At 37.2% G+C, this 15373-nt stretch overlaps 1 protein-coding gene across 8 annotated transcripts in view; it reads left to right on the forward strand.

The window, feature by feature from the left end:
• Window positions 1-15373, forward strand: part of CTNNA3 (catenin alpha 3) — a 450315-nt gene that overhangs the window by 315919 nt on the left and 119023 nt on the right. For all 8 annotated transcript variants that reach the window (XM_065843203.2, XM_065843202.2, XM_071811659.1 and 5 more), the window contains one exon: window positions 4724-4880. In XM_065843203.2, the coding sequence (XP_065699275.1) occupies window positions 4724-4880 (157 nt within the window). The remainder of the gene's footprint in view (window positions 1-4723; window positions 4881-15373) is intronic.

The raw sequence follows: 15373 nt of genomic DNA on the forward strand, positions 1-15373 counted from the left end.
ACAAAGCTCAAGGTGGAGTAGGATGAATTACGTAAGTGTAAATGGTTATCAGTGTGGCTTGTACATTTGAAGAAAAATACCACGTCTTGTCTCAAGGACAAAGGAAACAGTTTTCTACTAATTCCTAAAATGGTTAGGCTGCTGATATTACCTAAAAATATATATGGAAGTCCACTATTACTACACTTAATTTTCTGTTTGTGTATTGCTTTTCAACCAAAGAGTTTTGGGCACTAAGCTGGAGCTTGGTAGGGTTGCTTTTGTTCCACAGATGTTTCTGAAGGATGTGATGTGTCCTGTCACCAGAAGTGAAACTCCTGAAATACCAAATGCAGAATAGTTGTAAAAACATAGTCTGTGTGCAAGTCTTGAGTCACCATATTTTCTTCCTGATTTTCCATGTCTTTGGGATAAAATTAGTAATTAATGAGATGGCCTTGTGCTTCTAGTCTATGCTTGAGGGAATAATTTTTAGGAACTGGAAGCTAAGTCTGCTTTAAAGGGGATAAAGGAAAGGGAAAGGGTATTAGTGCAGGCTCTTCCCTCATCTAGTTTGTCTATTCATGTGTGAAATTTTTTTATTATAGTTTTTCAAAGTCACCTTTGTCAACAGTTTAACCTGATCTAGCAATCACAGCCACAATAGCCGCTTGCTTGCTCCCCACCCCCCCAATAGGAGAGAGAATCGAAAGGGAGAAACTTGTAGATTGAGATGAACATGGTTTAATAAAATAATGAAATAATGTTAATATACCACTATTACAACTACTAGCATAAATAAAATAGAAACAGACTATAAAATAAATAAATGAAATAAATAATGCACCTCATCACGAACTCTGCACTGAGCAGCCAGTCCTGAGAAGAGAGAGAGCACCCAGGTCCCGACCAGCTGATTCGGGAGAGAGAGTAGAGGGAAAAAGGCAGCAGGGCCCAGAGGCCACTGCAAAACAGCAGGAGGGCAGATGGCCAAACAAAGAGATCTCGCAAACAGAAGTCAACTGAAATCGAGCAAAACCAGAATGGGTCTCCATATCTGGGAAATCCAGCTCTCCTTAAATACGAAGCATGAATCTAATGGTCTGGAATATTCTTATTGATCGGTCTGGCTGTCAGTCAAGGTCTGCCCCATCCATGCCCCCCTTCCCAGCTGCCTCACACCTGTGGGCAGAGCTCAGAGACCTTGGCTCCCAGCCTGCCATTTGATCCTGTTGATGAAGCACCTTCATTCCAGTAGAAACTTGAAGCAGTGGACTTAATGACCTCAGGTCCTGAGGCATACGGTAACAAAATTCAAAAGGTGATCTGAAGCATAGTTCATAAACTGCTTATAGTTGCACCTTTTGAATTTTATGCATTTGTTTTAATAAACAAAGGAAGTAGTTTGTATTACTGGTGAAACAGGAAGTCAGTTGAGACTGGTTTTAGCATAGTATGTTATTGCCTGCTTTGAAGTATTTATTCAAAGTGTGTGTTTAGTACCAAAGGTAGTACTATAACAGAGGAAGATGCTGAATGCTTATCTTCATAAAAATGAACCCTAATAAGCTCATAAATTCTGTGCTTTAACTCTTTGAAAAAAAAAAACCTGTGCTTGCAGAGCCTTCAGTAGAAGCAATGTATGTAAATGGAGATTTAAGCTTTAAGCATTTGGAGTGGTCTGTTGACTTATTTGAGAAGCCCGGAGCAATTGGCTGTGAAAGTGTAAACAAAAGTCTGCAGGAAGAGACCCTACATTTCCAAAGAAGTGATGCTGCAAATAAGTGGTGCATGTGGGAGTGTAGGCAGGTGTATTATGGTAGTTTGCTTATGCCAATAGGCACCTTTGTTGGTGTTTTTGAATGGAGTTTCAAAGTATAAATGATCAACCTTTTAATCTGTGTCAGCATTGCTGTACTACTGCTATTTTTCAAATATTAGAAATGATGTGTGATTTTAGTAGTGTTCCAAGCTGCACTTAACGTTCATTAGGGAGAGCTTCTCTTCTAATATGTCTGGAAGTTACTGTGATTCTCTCCTGCTTTTTATTGGAGAAAAGAATGTTATTTGCAAATGAAAATATAAGGCACCTTCTGTGCATTCGTTATTTTAATTATATATGTTTCCTGGCAATTGCATTTAAAAACAATCAATCGAAACGAAACAAACAAAAAACCAAACCAACCCCAAATCCCAAACAACCCATAAAAACCCAAACAAACAAACAATAATTGGGAGTGGTGAATTTGGATTGTTTTTCACGTAAGAGACGTACGTAAATGTTGTGCCTTCTTTTAGGGGTCAGGTCATATACCATCAAGACAGATTTGCTGCCAGGTGATACAGCTGATAATAAATGCTTTTTTGCAGGTTTCGTACATTTGGAGTATGAACAAAATAAAATTGTACAACATGTAATGAAGGGGCTATATTGAAGGCATGCCTGAAAACTATGGGGAAAACTCTGTGCTTACCATAAACCAAATTATAATCAAAATCAAATTATAATCAGAAAAGGAAAAAGAGTAGTCAATTCTGAGTCCTTACTGGGCCTGGCTAGAACACTGTTCTGTCACCTTCTTGTAACATCTGTGGCTTTGTTTTAAGGATACTGTATGAAATCAGACTTATTTTAAATGAGCCTTTAGACTTCATTATGTGTATGTTGTATGGCTTGTGAGCTAGACTTAAAAAAATCATTTCACAGGCAAACTGTGGTGGTGGGGGGGTTTGAGGTGCTTTTAATTTTTATTATTAGTTGTATTTTTTTAATTTTAAAGAGTATTCCATATTATCAGAAGTACAGATCAAGTGATGATGTTTATTATCACCAGATACCTTTAAAAGAAGCAGCTGTGCAGCTTAAGAAAATACTGATCAGACTCAAGACTTTCAGGCTATAATTGCTCAACCATTGAGTACATTTTTCTATAGCATGTGCGTCTTGCATTTAATTCGAATTAACTTCATTCTTTGCTTCAGTTCTTCAGTAAAATTTTAAATTATTTTCTAAATATAGGTAGTTTGGTAGCATGTTCTTTAAGGTAGCTGCAGGGTGCTATGCTGTATATAGGAAAGGAAAATTAATTGTCAAAAACTTGAAAAGATAATGAATTAAATAATTTGGGTATTAGTAATCCGAAAGATGACAACCTCAGCTTTATTCAATGTGCTTTGTGGTTTCTATGTATCTTAGAAGATGTTTTCTCAGAAAAGGAAGGTTCTGCAGTGTAGATTGCTACTAATTCAGTAGTAATTTTGGGATGGGGTGGCTCCTGATGGGTTATGTTCAGACAACAATCAAACAAGTGTTTAAATGTATTTATTATGCAATTATTCAAAATTAAGTAACAACTTTATGATCAGAAATACACATTAAATTGTACTGGCATGTTAGTGTGATACTGCATGTTGGTGCTATATTATGCATCAGATGACATAATAGTGTGGTCTTCCTGAGTTCAGCAGTTAGTGTGGTTGATATTTTAATTTTTAATCTTAAGCAAATTACTGTTTTCATGAGTTAGAGAATTTATGGCAAATAGAGGGCTTTTTGCCTACAAAATTTGAGGTGGTTTTGTGTTGTGGGGTTTTTTTTAATTATTTTTTATTTTTTAATAAATTGTGTTCTTTTTTTTGTCCTTTTCCCTTCCTGCAATTTAAATATTCTTTTTTTGCTTGTCATGATGCACATGGATTAGTGTGCTATTATTGTAAAGAAACATCAGATGGACTTAAGACAAGGAGTTTCCTCTTTTTTCTTTGGTTCAATGACTTGATTACGGTGCCGTGATACTGAGAATGATCCGTGAATGTATACTGTCAGCACTGGGGATTAGTTTGCTGTGTTGTTTTTATTCTTCCCATTTTTTGCTATATCTCGTGTTCTGTCTTCTGAAAACCATTCTCCCCTTGATAAATACACAGTGTGGGAAGGGAAAAAAGGGTTGGTATAAGGTTAATGTTCAGCTTCTACCTGGGATATGTATTAGTTTAATTTAGATAATGCTTATAGATAAAACATCAACAAAAAGCTGTATGAGGGGAAAAAATGCCCTCTAGCTAATCAACTGATTGAAGAGGTATCTGTGAAAGTATTCACTTCAGGATCCAGTATTTCCATCTGCAGTTACTCTTTTCTGGGAGAGATAGAATCTACCCTCTTCATGTGCACACAGCATTTTTAGGCCTGTTTTAGAAATATCAGACTGCTGCTTTAATACAGATGTAGTATCTGTTATGTCCCATGCCACTGATCCTAAAGAAGGTATCTTGTTCTGGCAAAACCTTCCCTTTTCACATGACAGAGACTGATACTCTCTCTTTTAGTCAAGATACTCTCTGATAAGCTGCGTGGTAACAGGTGTTAGAGAGTTTAAACGCAAAACTGGAGTGGTGTATGCTGTACTGATAAGTGGCTGCCTTATATAAACAAACACTTTCTGATACCTTGCAAACTGGAAGAGTATGAGTTCTCCAACTAAAACCAAAACAATGGGATTTTTAGAGTCCATCAGTTAAGACATTAATGGAATAGAAGCTAAAATGGAAGTTAGCCTAAGCAGCATCTGAATGGTATTCATGCTGAGAACAGAAACAAAAGCTGAGCAACACTTCTGCTTAGAGAACAGAAATGCTGCTCTGCAGTTTTAAGTAAAAAGTAGCATTTTTCTTTCTGAAGACATAATTACTTAGATGCTGGGGTTTGTGTTTTATTTATTTATTTATTTGTTTATTGGTACAGGTTATTAATGCTGCTTTAGCTCTTGCTGCCAGACCAAAAAGCCAAGTCGTAAAGAGCACCATGGAGATGTATAGGAGTACATGGGAGAATCACATCCATGTTCTTACCGAAGCTGTGGATGATATAACAAGTATTGATGACTTTCTTGCTGTATCAGGTATGATAATTTTCAGAATCTGATTTTGCTTTTATAATTTCAGAATACTTTTAATAACATTTGAAAAGAAAAACATCGGAAGATTAGTTTTTATAAGATTTTGTCAAGTGGTTGCATCTGTTTAAAATGTCCCCACACAGTCGGTGTTTCTACTCTAGCACAACGTATAGCTGAGAAGAAGTTGTTTGAGCAAACTGTAGGTACCTGAAGCAGGCTGGCTAGGTTATGGTGCATACCTTTATCCATCCTCACAGGTTCCTCTAGCTCAAAGTTTCAGAATCCTCTCTGCAGTTCTGAGAAGTTTCCTTCTAGAAAAGGAAGCACATATCAGTGTGCATACACAGAAAAAAGGAGATTCTTAAAATATTCTGTATTCCAGTTGCTCTGGAACTTGGTCCCATAGTTTAAATGATGATCTCTTCCTTATAAAGGGAAGCAAGAGCTAATGAATTGTATAAAAGATGTTGCAATTATGAAACATTATAAATGAGGATACTGTTGTTCATAGATCTGTTATACCTCCTATGAACAGAGAATCAGTCTCAGCTTATCAGTTTTCGGTAGTTAATTTATGCAAGGAAGAATGTGGCTATTAATCTTTATAACTCACTGACATTAAGTGTAACAAATACAGTCGTCCATTTATCATGATGATGTGAAGTTTTTAGATTCTTGTAAGTAAAATGAAATGTGCTATTGCATTTGATGGATGAATCTCCAGGAGACTAGTTTTGATATGATTAGAATTTTGTTTACGTTGCTAAATCTTAAGCTTTGTCTTCAACTCTACTCTTGTAAACTGACTCTTTAAATGTCTCTTTCCTGATACAGTCGGGCTGAAAACATAGTTCATGATGTCATTTTCTAATGTTGATTCTCCTGTGATAATACCCTTCAAAGTTACATGAGTAAACCTTTTGGATAGATATGGAAAACTGAAATGCCAGTATTTCCTTGTTTTATATGTAAGTTTTCCTCTTGTTAGTTGCAATTTAGAAGTATTTTAACATTATTACATTATTTAGTCCAAGAGTTAACTCACCTTTTACGAAGATTATAACTAAGAAAAAGGTCAAAAGTGTGTTTATATATACAAAATTCTCAGGACCTGTGGTTTTCCTTTCTGTTGTCTTCTTGAAGAGCCTGATTGGCAGACCCTCATGCTGCTTTTCTGTCCTCTCCTCAATGTCCTTGCCCAAACTGAGATTATTTCCACTACTGAACCTTCTCTCCACCCTTCCATGCTTGCTGAGTTTTGGTCTGTAAAATTTATAGTATGGCTATGCTTAAATCCTGATGATACTAGGTCCTCTTCTGCCAGATTTGAAGTTTTGTGTTTTCATGAAAAGATTTCCATCATGTCTTTTTCTCATCCCTCCTCATGTATGAATAGATCCTCCTCTTCATGTACTGTATGCAAATAACATATACCATTTCTTGTTGTGTTCTTGGTGTAATGATGTCTCTGCTCTCTGCCCTTTCAAATACCTCCTTAAAATACAATTTGTCCAAAATGCATTTTGACTCTTATAATCTCATCAGTACTTTAAACGGAACATTTTTTTAAAAGGTAAATTAATTCCAAATAATGGGTAATAAGTTGTTAGACTTTGAGATGGTTTTATCTGATGTACATTTTGTTGTTCCTCTACCAGAAGTGATGGTGAGTGGAATGATTAAAATGTTTGCCTCAGGTAAGTGTTTGTGTCACTCCCCCATGCAGTTTCCACTGCTAAACTGATAGTGGTAGATGTGGACATCTGCAGATCCATCTTCAGTAGCATCCAGAGAAGATTAAGTATTACTCACATTTTTAGTATTGTGAACAGAAAAATATGATACGATGTGTACAGAGGTGCCCTCCAGTTCAACTCCTTACAGAAATTGAACTGAACTGTCTTGAATAGATAGATAAAGACTTCTGAGACTGCTAAGGGTGTCTTGTGATAGGACTAAAGATTATTCAGGCTTACTTGAGAAAGCAAAAGGAAATAATTTTTTAACTGAAGAATTGGCACAGCTCAGTTCCTGCTGCCAAGAGGGAGAAGAGTCATAGTTCACCTACCTGTTATACTCCTGTGCTAGTGTAGTGTACAGGCTTTGAGAGGAGGTCTAGGAAACAGCTGGCCCCCTGAAATGAATTGAGAACACACTCCACATGTGGAGGATGCAAGGAATTCTCTAAAAATCTGAAATTGTGCAGGCTGGAAATGCATTTCCAGTCTTGTAATCCTTTCCTTTGAACCTAAGAATATGTTAAGTCTTTCCAGCATGATGGGATGCAGTGAGATACCACAGTGTTAGAACAGAAGCTGCCTTTTAATGTAAACCTGTGCCTTCAGAAACTACTTTACATTCATGGAGAGCAACAGAAGACAGGATGTTATCACAAAAATGTTGGAGAAAGCAGTTTTCTTGAGTCTAAATGGACTTATGGCCCCAAGAAAAACAAGCACTAGGGGGGCACATGTTTTGCTGCCATAATCATGTACTTTTTATTTGATTTCAGTGAAGCTTCCTCAGTTTAACACTAGCAAAAATAAACATTAAAAAAGAAACTTACCATATGTCATTTTTCCAAAGGCCCAGTTCTAAGGAAGTTATTTACCGGTAACACAGAGGGAGCAAATAAGCAGCTTCACTTCTTTCCTAACATTATAGTTTTAAATCTGCAGCCCCTGCTGCTACTGCTGTGTCTACACTTGGAAGAGATCTTTAATAGTTGATTAGGAAACGGAGAGTGTAGCAGGAAGCATGTCGTTTGGCACGTACAAGTGGCAAAATAGGAGAATAGAACCAAAGAATAAAAGTCAATAGAAGAGAACTCTGGAGATTTAGTATTAAAGCATCTTGCGCAGAGCAGGACAAACTTCAAATTTCCTGCAGAAATTTCGTATGAAACTTCTTCAGTTGTACATGGTTACTTTTTGGACAAATCTGATGAGCCTTTATTTTTCAATATACAGTTGAATGCATCTCCTAATCCTAAAACAATCCCCTGTTAATGTGGTTTGTGGGTTCCCCCCGCCTCCCATTCTGTACTCAGTGGACAGAGATATGCTCATTTATAGATATTTGGGAGAGTGTCACTTGTTCTTCTGGATGATTCATTTTTTCTCCTGAATACAGAAAAAGTGTGAGATTAGACTGCACATAAAATTTTATGAATTCTCCCCTTGATCATTCGGTCTGATGTATTTCCTGTTGGTAGCCAGGTTCCTAATAATTTTGTAAGTTTATTCTTTAAAATCTGTAGTGGATGCCTAGCATTATCCAGTCTTAGACAATAAATGCAGATATTTCCTAGTCTTCTCCAAAATGACTCTGAATTGATTTTTTTTAAAAAAAATCATGCTATCCTTTTAGTTCCTTGGACTTTTTACATCCCTTATATGCAACTGCATTTTAAACTGTTGTAATATTCTCTGAATATCGCATATTCTTCCTTATCTCTGCCCTGAAGTAGTTATTCTGCTGTTGAACTGTTCTTCATTATCCAGTGTCACATTATGTATAAAGGTATTCTTAAGAAATAACTTTGTTTATGCTCCCTGTCCTTTTAATCTCTCCATAGTCATTTATCCAGGATTGTGTCATAGTCTACCCAGTGCTGCTTTGTTCTTTTTTTCTGGGGCCTCAAATCATCTGAAACAATAATTTATACTAGCCATTACAGTCTGAGGGTGGAAGCAGGCCAAGACATGAAGGGGGTGGTAACTTCTCTTTGTTATATTTGAAGGGAAGAGAAAGCTTTGGTTTTTAATATAAAACCCCTTTTTCTTGTTTGAAACAGAAGCAGCAAACTTCAAGGTGAAAATAGCCTAGGTTTTAACTTATATTAATTGATGACATTTTGCGAGGGAAGGATGCTGAGCACCAGAGGTGATGAATGTGATTCACCCTGTCCTGCTCTGTGCATTCTGTCTGCTAACCAGAGGTCATGGTTCTTTTAGGAGCTGTGTGATGACTCACACTGATCATCACAGATGAGCAAGGAAGTTGGCATCCAAACTGGAATAGCAGTCATTGTTGCAGCCTCAGTCACTCTTCTGCTGATGGATTGAGGGTTGAGGGGGAAGGATGTATGAAAGTATGGGTTATTCTTTGTGCTGGGGTAAATGTGCTGGAATCACATTGAATAATTTCTTAGTTTTTTATATGTACTGGTCATTTCATAATTGCAGGAATTGTTCATAATGGCATTCCATAAATAAGTTAGTCATGCAGTAAAGAATATTGGGGAAAATAACGTGTTTGTTCAGTGTTCGTTTCTGATGTGTGTTCATTAGCAAGTTTTTTAATTGTTTTGTGCTTCCTTCTTTTATCTGGAGTGACTGAGGCATGTTGATTTTAATCCATGTAATAACTGATGTAATTTTCCCCAAGTTAGTTGCCAGGAGATATGGCTGCTATAAATAACTGCTTGCTGCCCCACTGGTTTGAGTAGGGTGACAACTTCTGGGTAGGAGGCAACTGGAAGGAGGATGGAGGTTAGATATGATAGGTTTTGCAGTTCTTTGTATGTCACACCTTCCTGCCAAAATACAGGTTCTGATTCTCCTGGCATTGTCTGTCCTTCACTGCACTAAATCAGTGTCAGGAAACAGAATGTATTGTTGTGCTCATTGCATCGTTACTAAGTAGTGTGTCTTGTGTTAAACCTAGGATTTTTATCCTTTGCACACTCTTCACTTGTTCAACTAGTTAATGCAGTATACTGAGGGTGTCAGTGCTGTTGAATTGTGATACTAACTTTGCCAAAAAGTTTGGAAAGCAATCTTCCCTCTGATCTCTGTTTTGAATGATCATCTGCAGTTTTTGTATGTACCAAATTGCTACAGGTTTGAGCCTAGACAGGGCAAGAGTTTTTTGTAGAGGTGCCATTTATAACTAAGGTCACTGTAAATGCATAGATGGAGGCAAATGGTAGAACATTCAGAAGTGCTGAAACTGTCTTCAAAGTTTAGTGAAAGAGAATTCCTACATTGGATAGATGCCTTTTGACAAATACTACTCCAATTCTGTAAAATCCTGTTTACCCTCACTTTATTACCTCATATTCCACTGGAAGTTTCAGTCACACTGGGAAATATATTTAATAGCAGCTACTGAAAATCAGTTGAAATTTCTGAAAGATTATATCCAACGTTGTTGCATTTCACAGCTTAGAAACCATTTTGTACATGATTTCTTGTAATTTTATTCCTAAATCTCTTCAGTTCCTTAGTACTGTGCATTTCCACTGAAAATTTGCCATTTCCTTCTTGTCCTACCCCAAAGTCTTCTAATTTCTTCCCTTTGAAGTTTATCTTCTAAAACTTCTAGAATCTCCTTCCTCCCTACACACCAACTCTCATTTAAAAAATAAAAACGCACACAAAAACACCACCACCACCACAATAAAACCCCCAACCCAACCAGCCAACCAACCAACCAACCAACGACCTTCTGCAATACTCCAGTACGCTGCAGGTAAGGCTGTAAAACTTTAATGCGTTGTTTGCTAGTTTAGTGGAACCACTTGCAAATAGAAACAGTGCATGACATCTCTGCATTTTTTTCAGTTGCACCTTATTCTGTGGTTTTGTTCAGTGATTTAGGAACGTATGTTAGCTTTGATCTTTCTGAACACCTACACTAAATCTGCATTAAGGGAGGTGCTTGTCTGAGGTTGCTGAAGTTCAGGTATGTTTCTAGTCAGAACTTTTTATGCTTTACTAGTCGCTTGTTCTTTGCTAAGATACACAATTGTGTTCGAGCCACATATAAAGTGTTTAATGTAAATTGGTCTAATCATATTATTGTGTTAATTTGTCTTTAGGGGTTTGCGTTTTGTCTCTGGGGTTATGTCTTTCTCTTGTGCTTTCTTTGCAATTTAAAAAAATTGAGCAACAACTGTTGTCTTAGAGGAGGAAGTCTAATGAGTAAAATATTCCGTGCATTGCAGAATAGCTTGCATTGAGACCATCCAGTAGATTTTAAGGAGCATGACCTAAGAAGTTACTTATTGCCTACCTATATCTACTAGCAAATAGGTATGTTGCAGGGAGAGTGGGGACTGTTGAAACATCTCAAACTTTGCTACTTCAGATATTTGCAGCAGGTTTGCTATTGTAGAGCTATAACAAAGAAAAAAACCCACCTAATCAAAGCCATGTTCACTTTAAGCCTGTTCACTTTAAGTTGTGCATCACTGCAATTATAGGAGTGATTGCATGTTTGTGCACTTGTGTGTGTGTGATTGAATTACTGTGGGTAAAGTGCTCTCATCTCCAATTTTAATTATGCTCAATTTATGGTAGTTGGACTTTACCTATGAGTGTTGTAATTGGGCAGATGAGTATTATGTGAACCCAGGGCTTGGCTTTGGTGAGATTGCTTCTGTTAACTCTGGTTGCTTTTTTATTAACCCCTGAAGGAAGCCAAAGAAAATATTGTTTACCATTTATTTTAAAAAATCAAATCAGAAAAAGCATACAATGAGTTTAAGCCTTACCAAATGTAATAAGTGATGATGTTTGTAGCTTAAAGTACTCTCCTGTGTGTCACAGTAGAATGAAGTCCATCTGTGGCCATGATTGGTGACCATCAGAGGTCTCTACCGTTGCAACTAGATTTAGCAGCATCCTAAGATTTCTTTCCTTTGCCAGAGTCCGCAGAGACCAATCCACTCTTGGATCATGTGTGTACTTCCTTTAAATTCCACATGCAGATTTTATTGAAAAAACTTGCACAGCTTGTAGCTCTATTTACAGGCCACTTAACCTGCACAAAGACATCCTGCTTTGCTTTCATAAGTGCAAGTCACAGAATCTTGGGCCTCTTGATTCTGTTTCCATGGAAAATTTGCCTTGGTGCTTGGCCCTGTCGGTTCCTGCTGCTGGGCTCCATGGGACCAAGAGCCAGTGGGGCTTTGTAGCTCCTGGGTTTATTGCCCATTTTATGGGTAAGGAGTGGAATTTTATGTACAGTGCTTCCTGTGTGTTACTTTGTGGATGTGATCTGGATAATAGTGGATAGGTTTGTGTTGTGTGGGGTTTTGTGTGTTTTGTTTGGTTAAATGTAGGAATGGAAAGTCCTTGTTCTAGTTCTCATTGAACTGCTATGTAAGCTGAAATCACGCTAGAATATTTTTCTAAAATGCAAAACAGAATCTAAAGTTTCTTATGAAATGCTTTTAGTTTAAAACCAAACCAAACTAAATACCACCAACAGACATGTTATTTATGGGTAGGAGAGTGGTTTTTTTTTACTGTTTACAAAGCAAAACATTCTAATGCCCATTTACTAGTAGAATCCATTTCTTTTTTATGGGTACTGCAAAGCTCTCATTCAGTTGGGATTCCGGGATTAAGGGATCTAAGTGCTCTGTGGTGCTTGTTTGAAAAGCTGAGATTGCCCTTCTTTTAACCTTGGAACATTGTTACATTTTGTATTATGTTGAAAAATTGCACTTGATGAATAGCACTCAAATACAATGAATCATAAAGCCAGGCCTCAGTCTGTAAGTTTTTATAGCACTAAATTTTAGATTTTGATGAGGCTCGTGTTTCAAATTACTTTGGATGGTTAAAATCATTAAGATGGCACTCTGGGTGGTTGAAGTCACTCAAAGTCAACTGCAAAGTATGCTGGCCAAAGAGTAAGGGTTTGATTGAATTTCTGGCTTACATACCTCTCTTGATATAATTAGTTTTCTATTAATGGTTCAAAGTTCTGTTTCACTTTATCACTTCTTTCCAGTCTATGTAGCATGTTTACAGATGAATGCTTCAAAAATTGCCATTTATAGATTCACTCTTAGTATAGCTGTGGAGATGGGGAAAAAGCCCAAGATCCTGTTCAGAGGCTTGAGATTAAATTTAATGTTTTCATGCTGACTTTTTGGCATGTGCAATAGAAAAATACCGTGCCATGCTTTTTGAAAGACAATGAACATAAGAATCTAAGTAGAGGTGTATATACTTGTTTATGGTCAGATGAAATTCAAACAGGAAGGTGAATTACACTGCGGGTTTCAGTTCCATTTATCTCAAGTTTGTTTGGCCTGACAATAATATGCATCAGATAAATACGATTTCACTAAGGTAAAACAGTCAGGCTCTCTCTTCATGACTCTCCCCTGGAGTGCAAGAAAATGGGTTTGAATTTTCCCCTTTTTGATCAAGACTAAGGGCTTGCTGTGTGTGTCACTGAGCGTGCAAGGTCTCCTTTTACTGGTACAGCTTGCAGCAGGTTAATGACCAACCTGAAAGTTCTGTCGAAGCTGTAATACAACATTGCCCTCACTGGGCATATCCTCTGCTGTCTCCTGTGCTTACTTTATAACCATTTGTCTCCCATAACATTACATAACTGTTATTGCAAGAATTGAGAGATTTTGTGAAGAACTAGGGAGATTTGGTTTTAGTCCTGCTGGTTACTGAAACTGATGTTTTTAGATGGAAGGACAAGAACTGTTTGCAGCATTTAAGATGCAGGCATACGGATTATCCTGGCATACTAAAACCCTTTTTTTCTTTACTGTCAGGTCTTCCCTGGGAAATCCTGACATTGTTTACCTTTTAATCATCAATGAGCTAGTGTTCTTTTAGAATTTTCTTAATTGACTTCAGAGACTGTTATGCTTAGTAGTAGTAACTAATTTGTAGTTCAGTATTTTATGTAATCCTAGAGGTCTTTCTTCACTATGCACATGAATTTGAGTTTATTGACACTGCTTGTGGTCTGTTTTACTGACTGATCACTGGGTACCGTGATAGCCAGCTTCAGTTCAGGACCACTTGTTTAGGTGGAATATATCCTACCCGCTAAACTGGACTGTGGATCACATGCCGATTTTTGGGAAACCATTTTGGCAAGTGTTGTTCCATGAAAACCTGCTATTCCAAATTAGCATCCTTTAAGATTTTCTGTCCCTGTTACCAACATTATGAGAACATTTTAGTGGTGAAGTACTTCCATAGCTGTAGAGGATAAGAGCAAATGGGAAGGTGTGTGAAGCCATTCAGTAAATGGGCAGGACTGCAGAGCTATGTAGTGCAGTCCAGTGGACCTAGTCATTTCTGTTACAGTTTCTATCCCCAAGCTAAAATATCATACTGAATTCCTCTTCACTTTTTACTGAATTTCAGTAAGTTGGTGCTGAGACCAGGTTATCTTGCAATATTTGTTTCTCATAACAAGCTTTACAAACTAATAGTGTCTTCTTCAAGGGTTTTGAAGGTGGATGCATTTGGAATTCACTTTGTATTTGACCTGGCTGAGTTCATATTTGGAAACATTTGGATCATAGTCTACAATGCATGGGTTTGAAGCAGATTGGGATTAATTTTTTGGTGTGCTTATTTCGTAACAGCTTGGTTGCAAATAGCTTTGCAGCTGCAGCTGTGACTGTAGCTTTTAATGTTTTTGTGCAGTTTGCAGGAGTTGATTTGCTTGCTTTTTTGTAATGAAGCCTACTGGAAACACACTAAGTGTTCTAAAAAATGGTATCTAAATAAACACAACCAAATTTAAAGGAAGATTTTTGATCAGTGACACTAAGAGCTTAAAGTGAGCATGCTACTATGGTGCAGAGTGCTAAACTTTCTAGGATATGACATAAAATTTACCTGGGAGAGCAGGTTCTAGTGCACGGTTGTGTTGTAATTCTTCAACTTCTGGTGTGCGCTTTTACTACTGAGAGTTAGCCAGCCAGTGACAGATAGATTTGGTTTATGGTTTTCTTGTCATTATTCCTTACTGTAATCATACTGTAGGTGCAGAAGGTGTATTCTTGAGAAGTCTTAATTCCAGTATGAAAGTTCTCTATACACGTGTGTATATATACTTACACATACACATTTATACTTACCTTTTTCTGCTTGAGGATGTTTTATTTAAGTTAGGGACGGGGCACTGTGTGTATGTTTTTGAGCAACAAGCTTCAGTTTCCTTATGTATGTACAAAATTGCAGCTATAATATCATGGCCTTTTCCAGATGTATCAATGTTTGCTACCAGTCTGTTTAATATGTTGTCCTGAAGATCACCACTGCCAAATGCACCCACCACCAAAACTAGTGCATAGTTATATAGTAGATGTAGTGGAAGTTCAGTGTCCCTAAGAAGTATTTGTAAAGTATTTAAGAAAAAAGATGACCAAGTCAGTATACCTATGAGGTATACTGTGAGATGTAAACACTCAGTATTGCACGCTTTAAATATCATGGATGGCAAGCAGTGTATTAAGCTCAGTTTTGCAATTCAGGATTTGTTAGCTAGAGGAAGATTAATATAATAAAAAAAACGAAAAGAGAGGAGGAACAGAAGTGGGTCTCTGTGTGGCAGATTTTGTTTGGTCAGTGTAGTTTATGTGGTTATCAATCATTAAACACACACCTTGAATATTTTTCTGTTACAAACTCTGCAGCCAGTTTTGTGAGACATCTTCAGTGACATGGTGATAAGGCGGGGGTTGATATTGATAAGATACATGAAATGTTGCTGAT

The sequence above is a fragment of the Patagioenas fasciata genome, chromosome 8, assembly GCF_037038585.1.
Source record: "Patagioenas fasciata isolate bPatFas1 chromosome 8, bPatFas1.hap1, whole genome shotgun sequence".
In the NCBI taxonomy this organism is placed as follows: Eukaryota; Metazoa; Chordata; class Aves; order Columbiformes; family Columbidae; genus Patagioenas; species Patagioenas fasciata.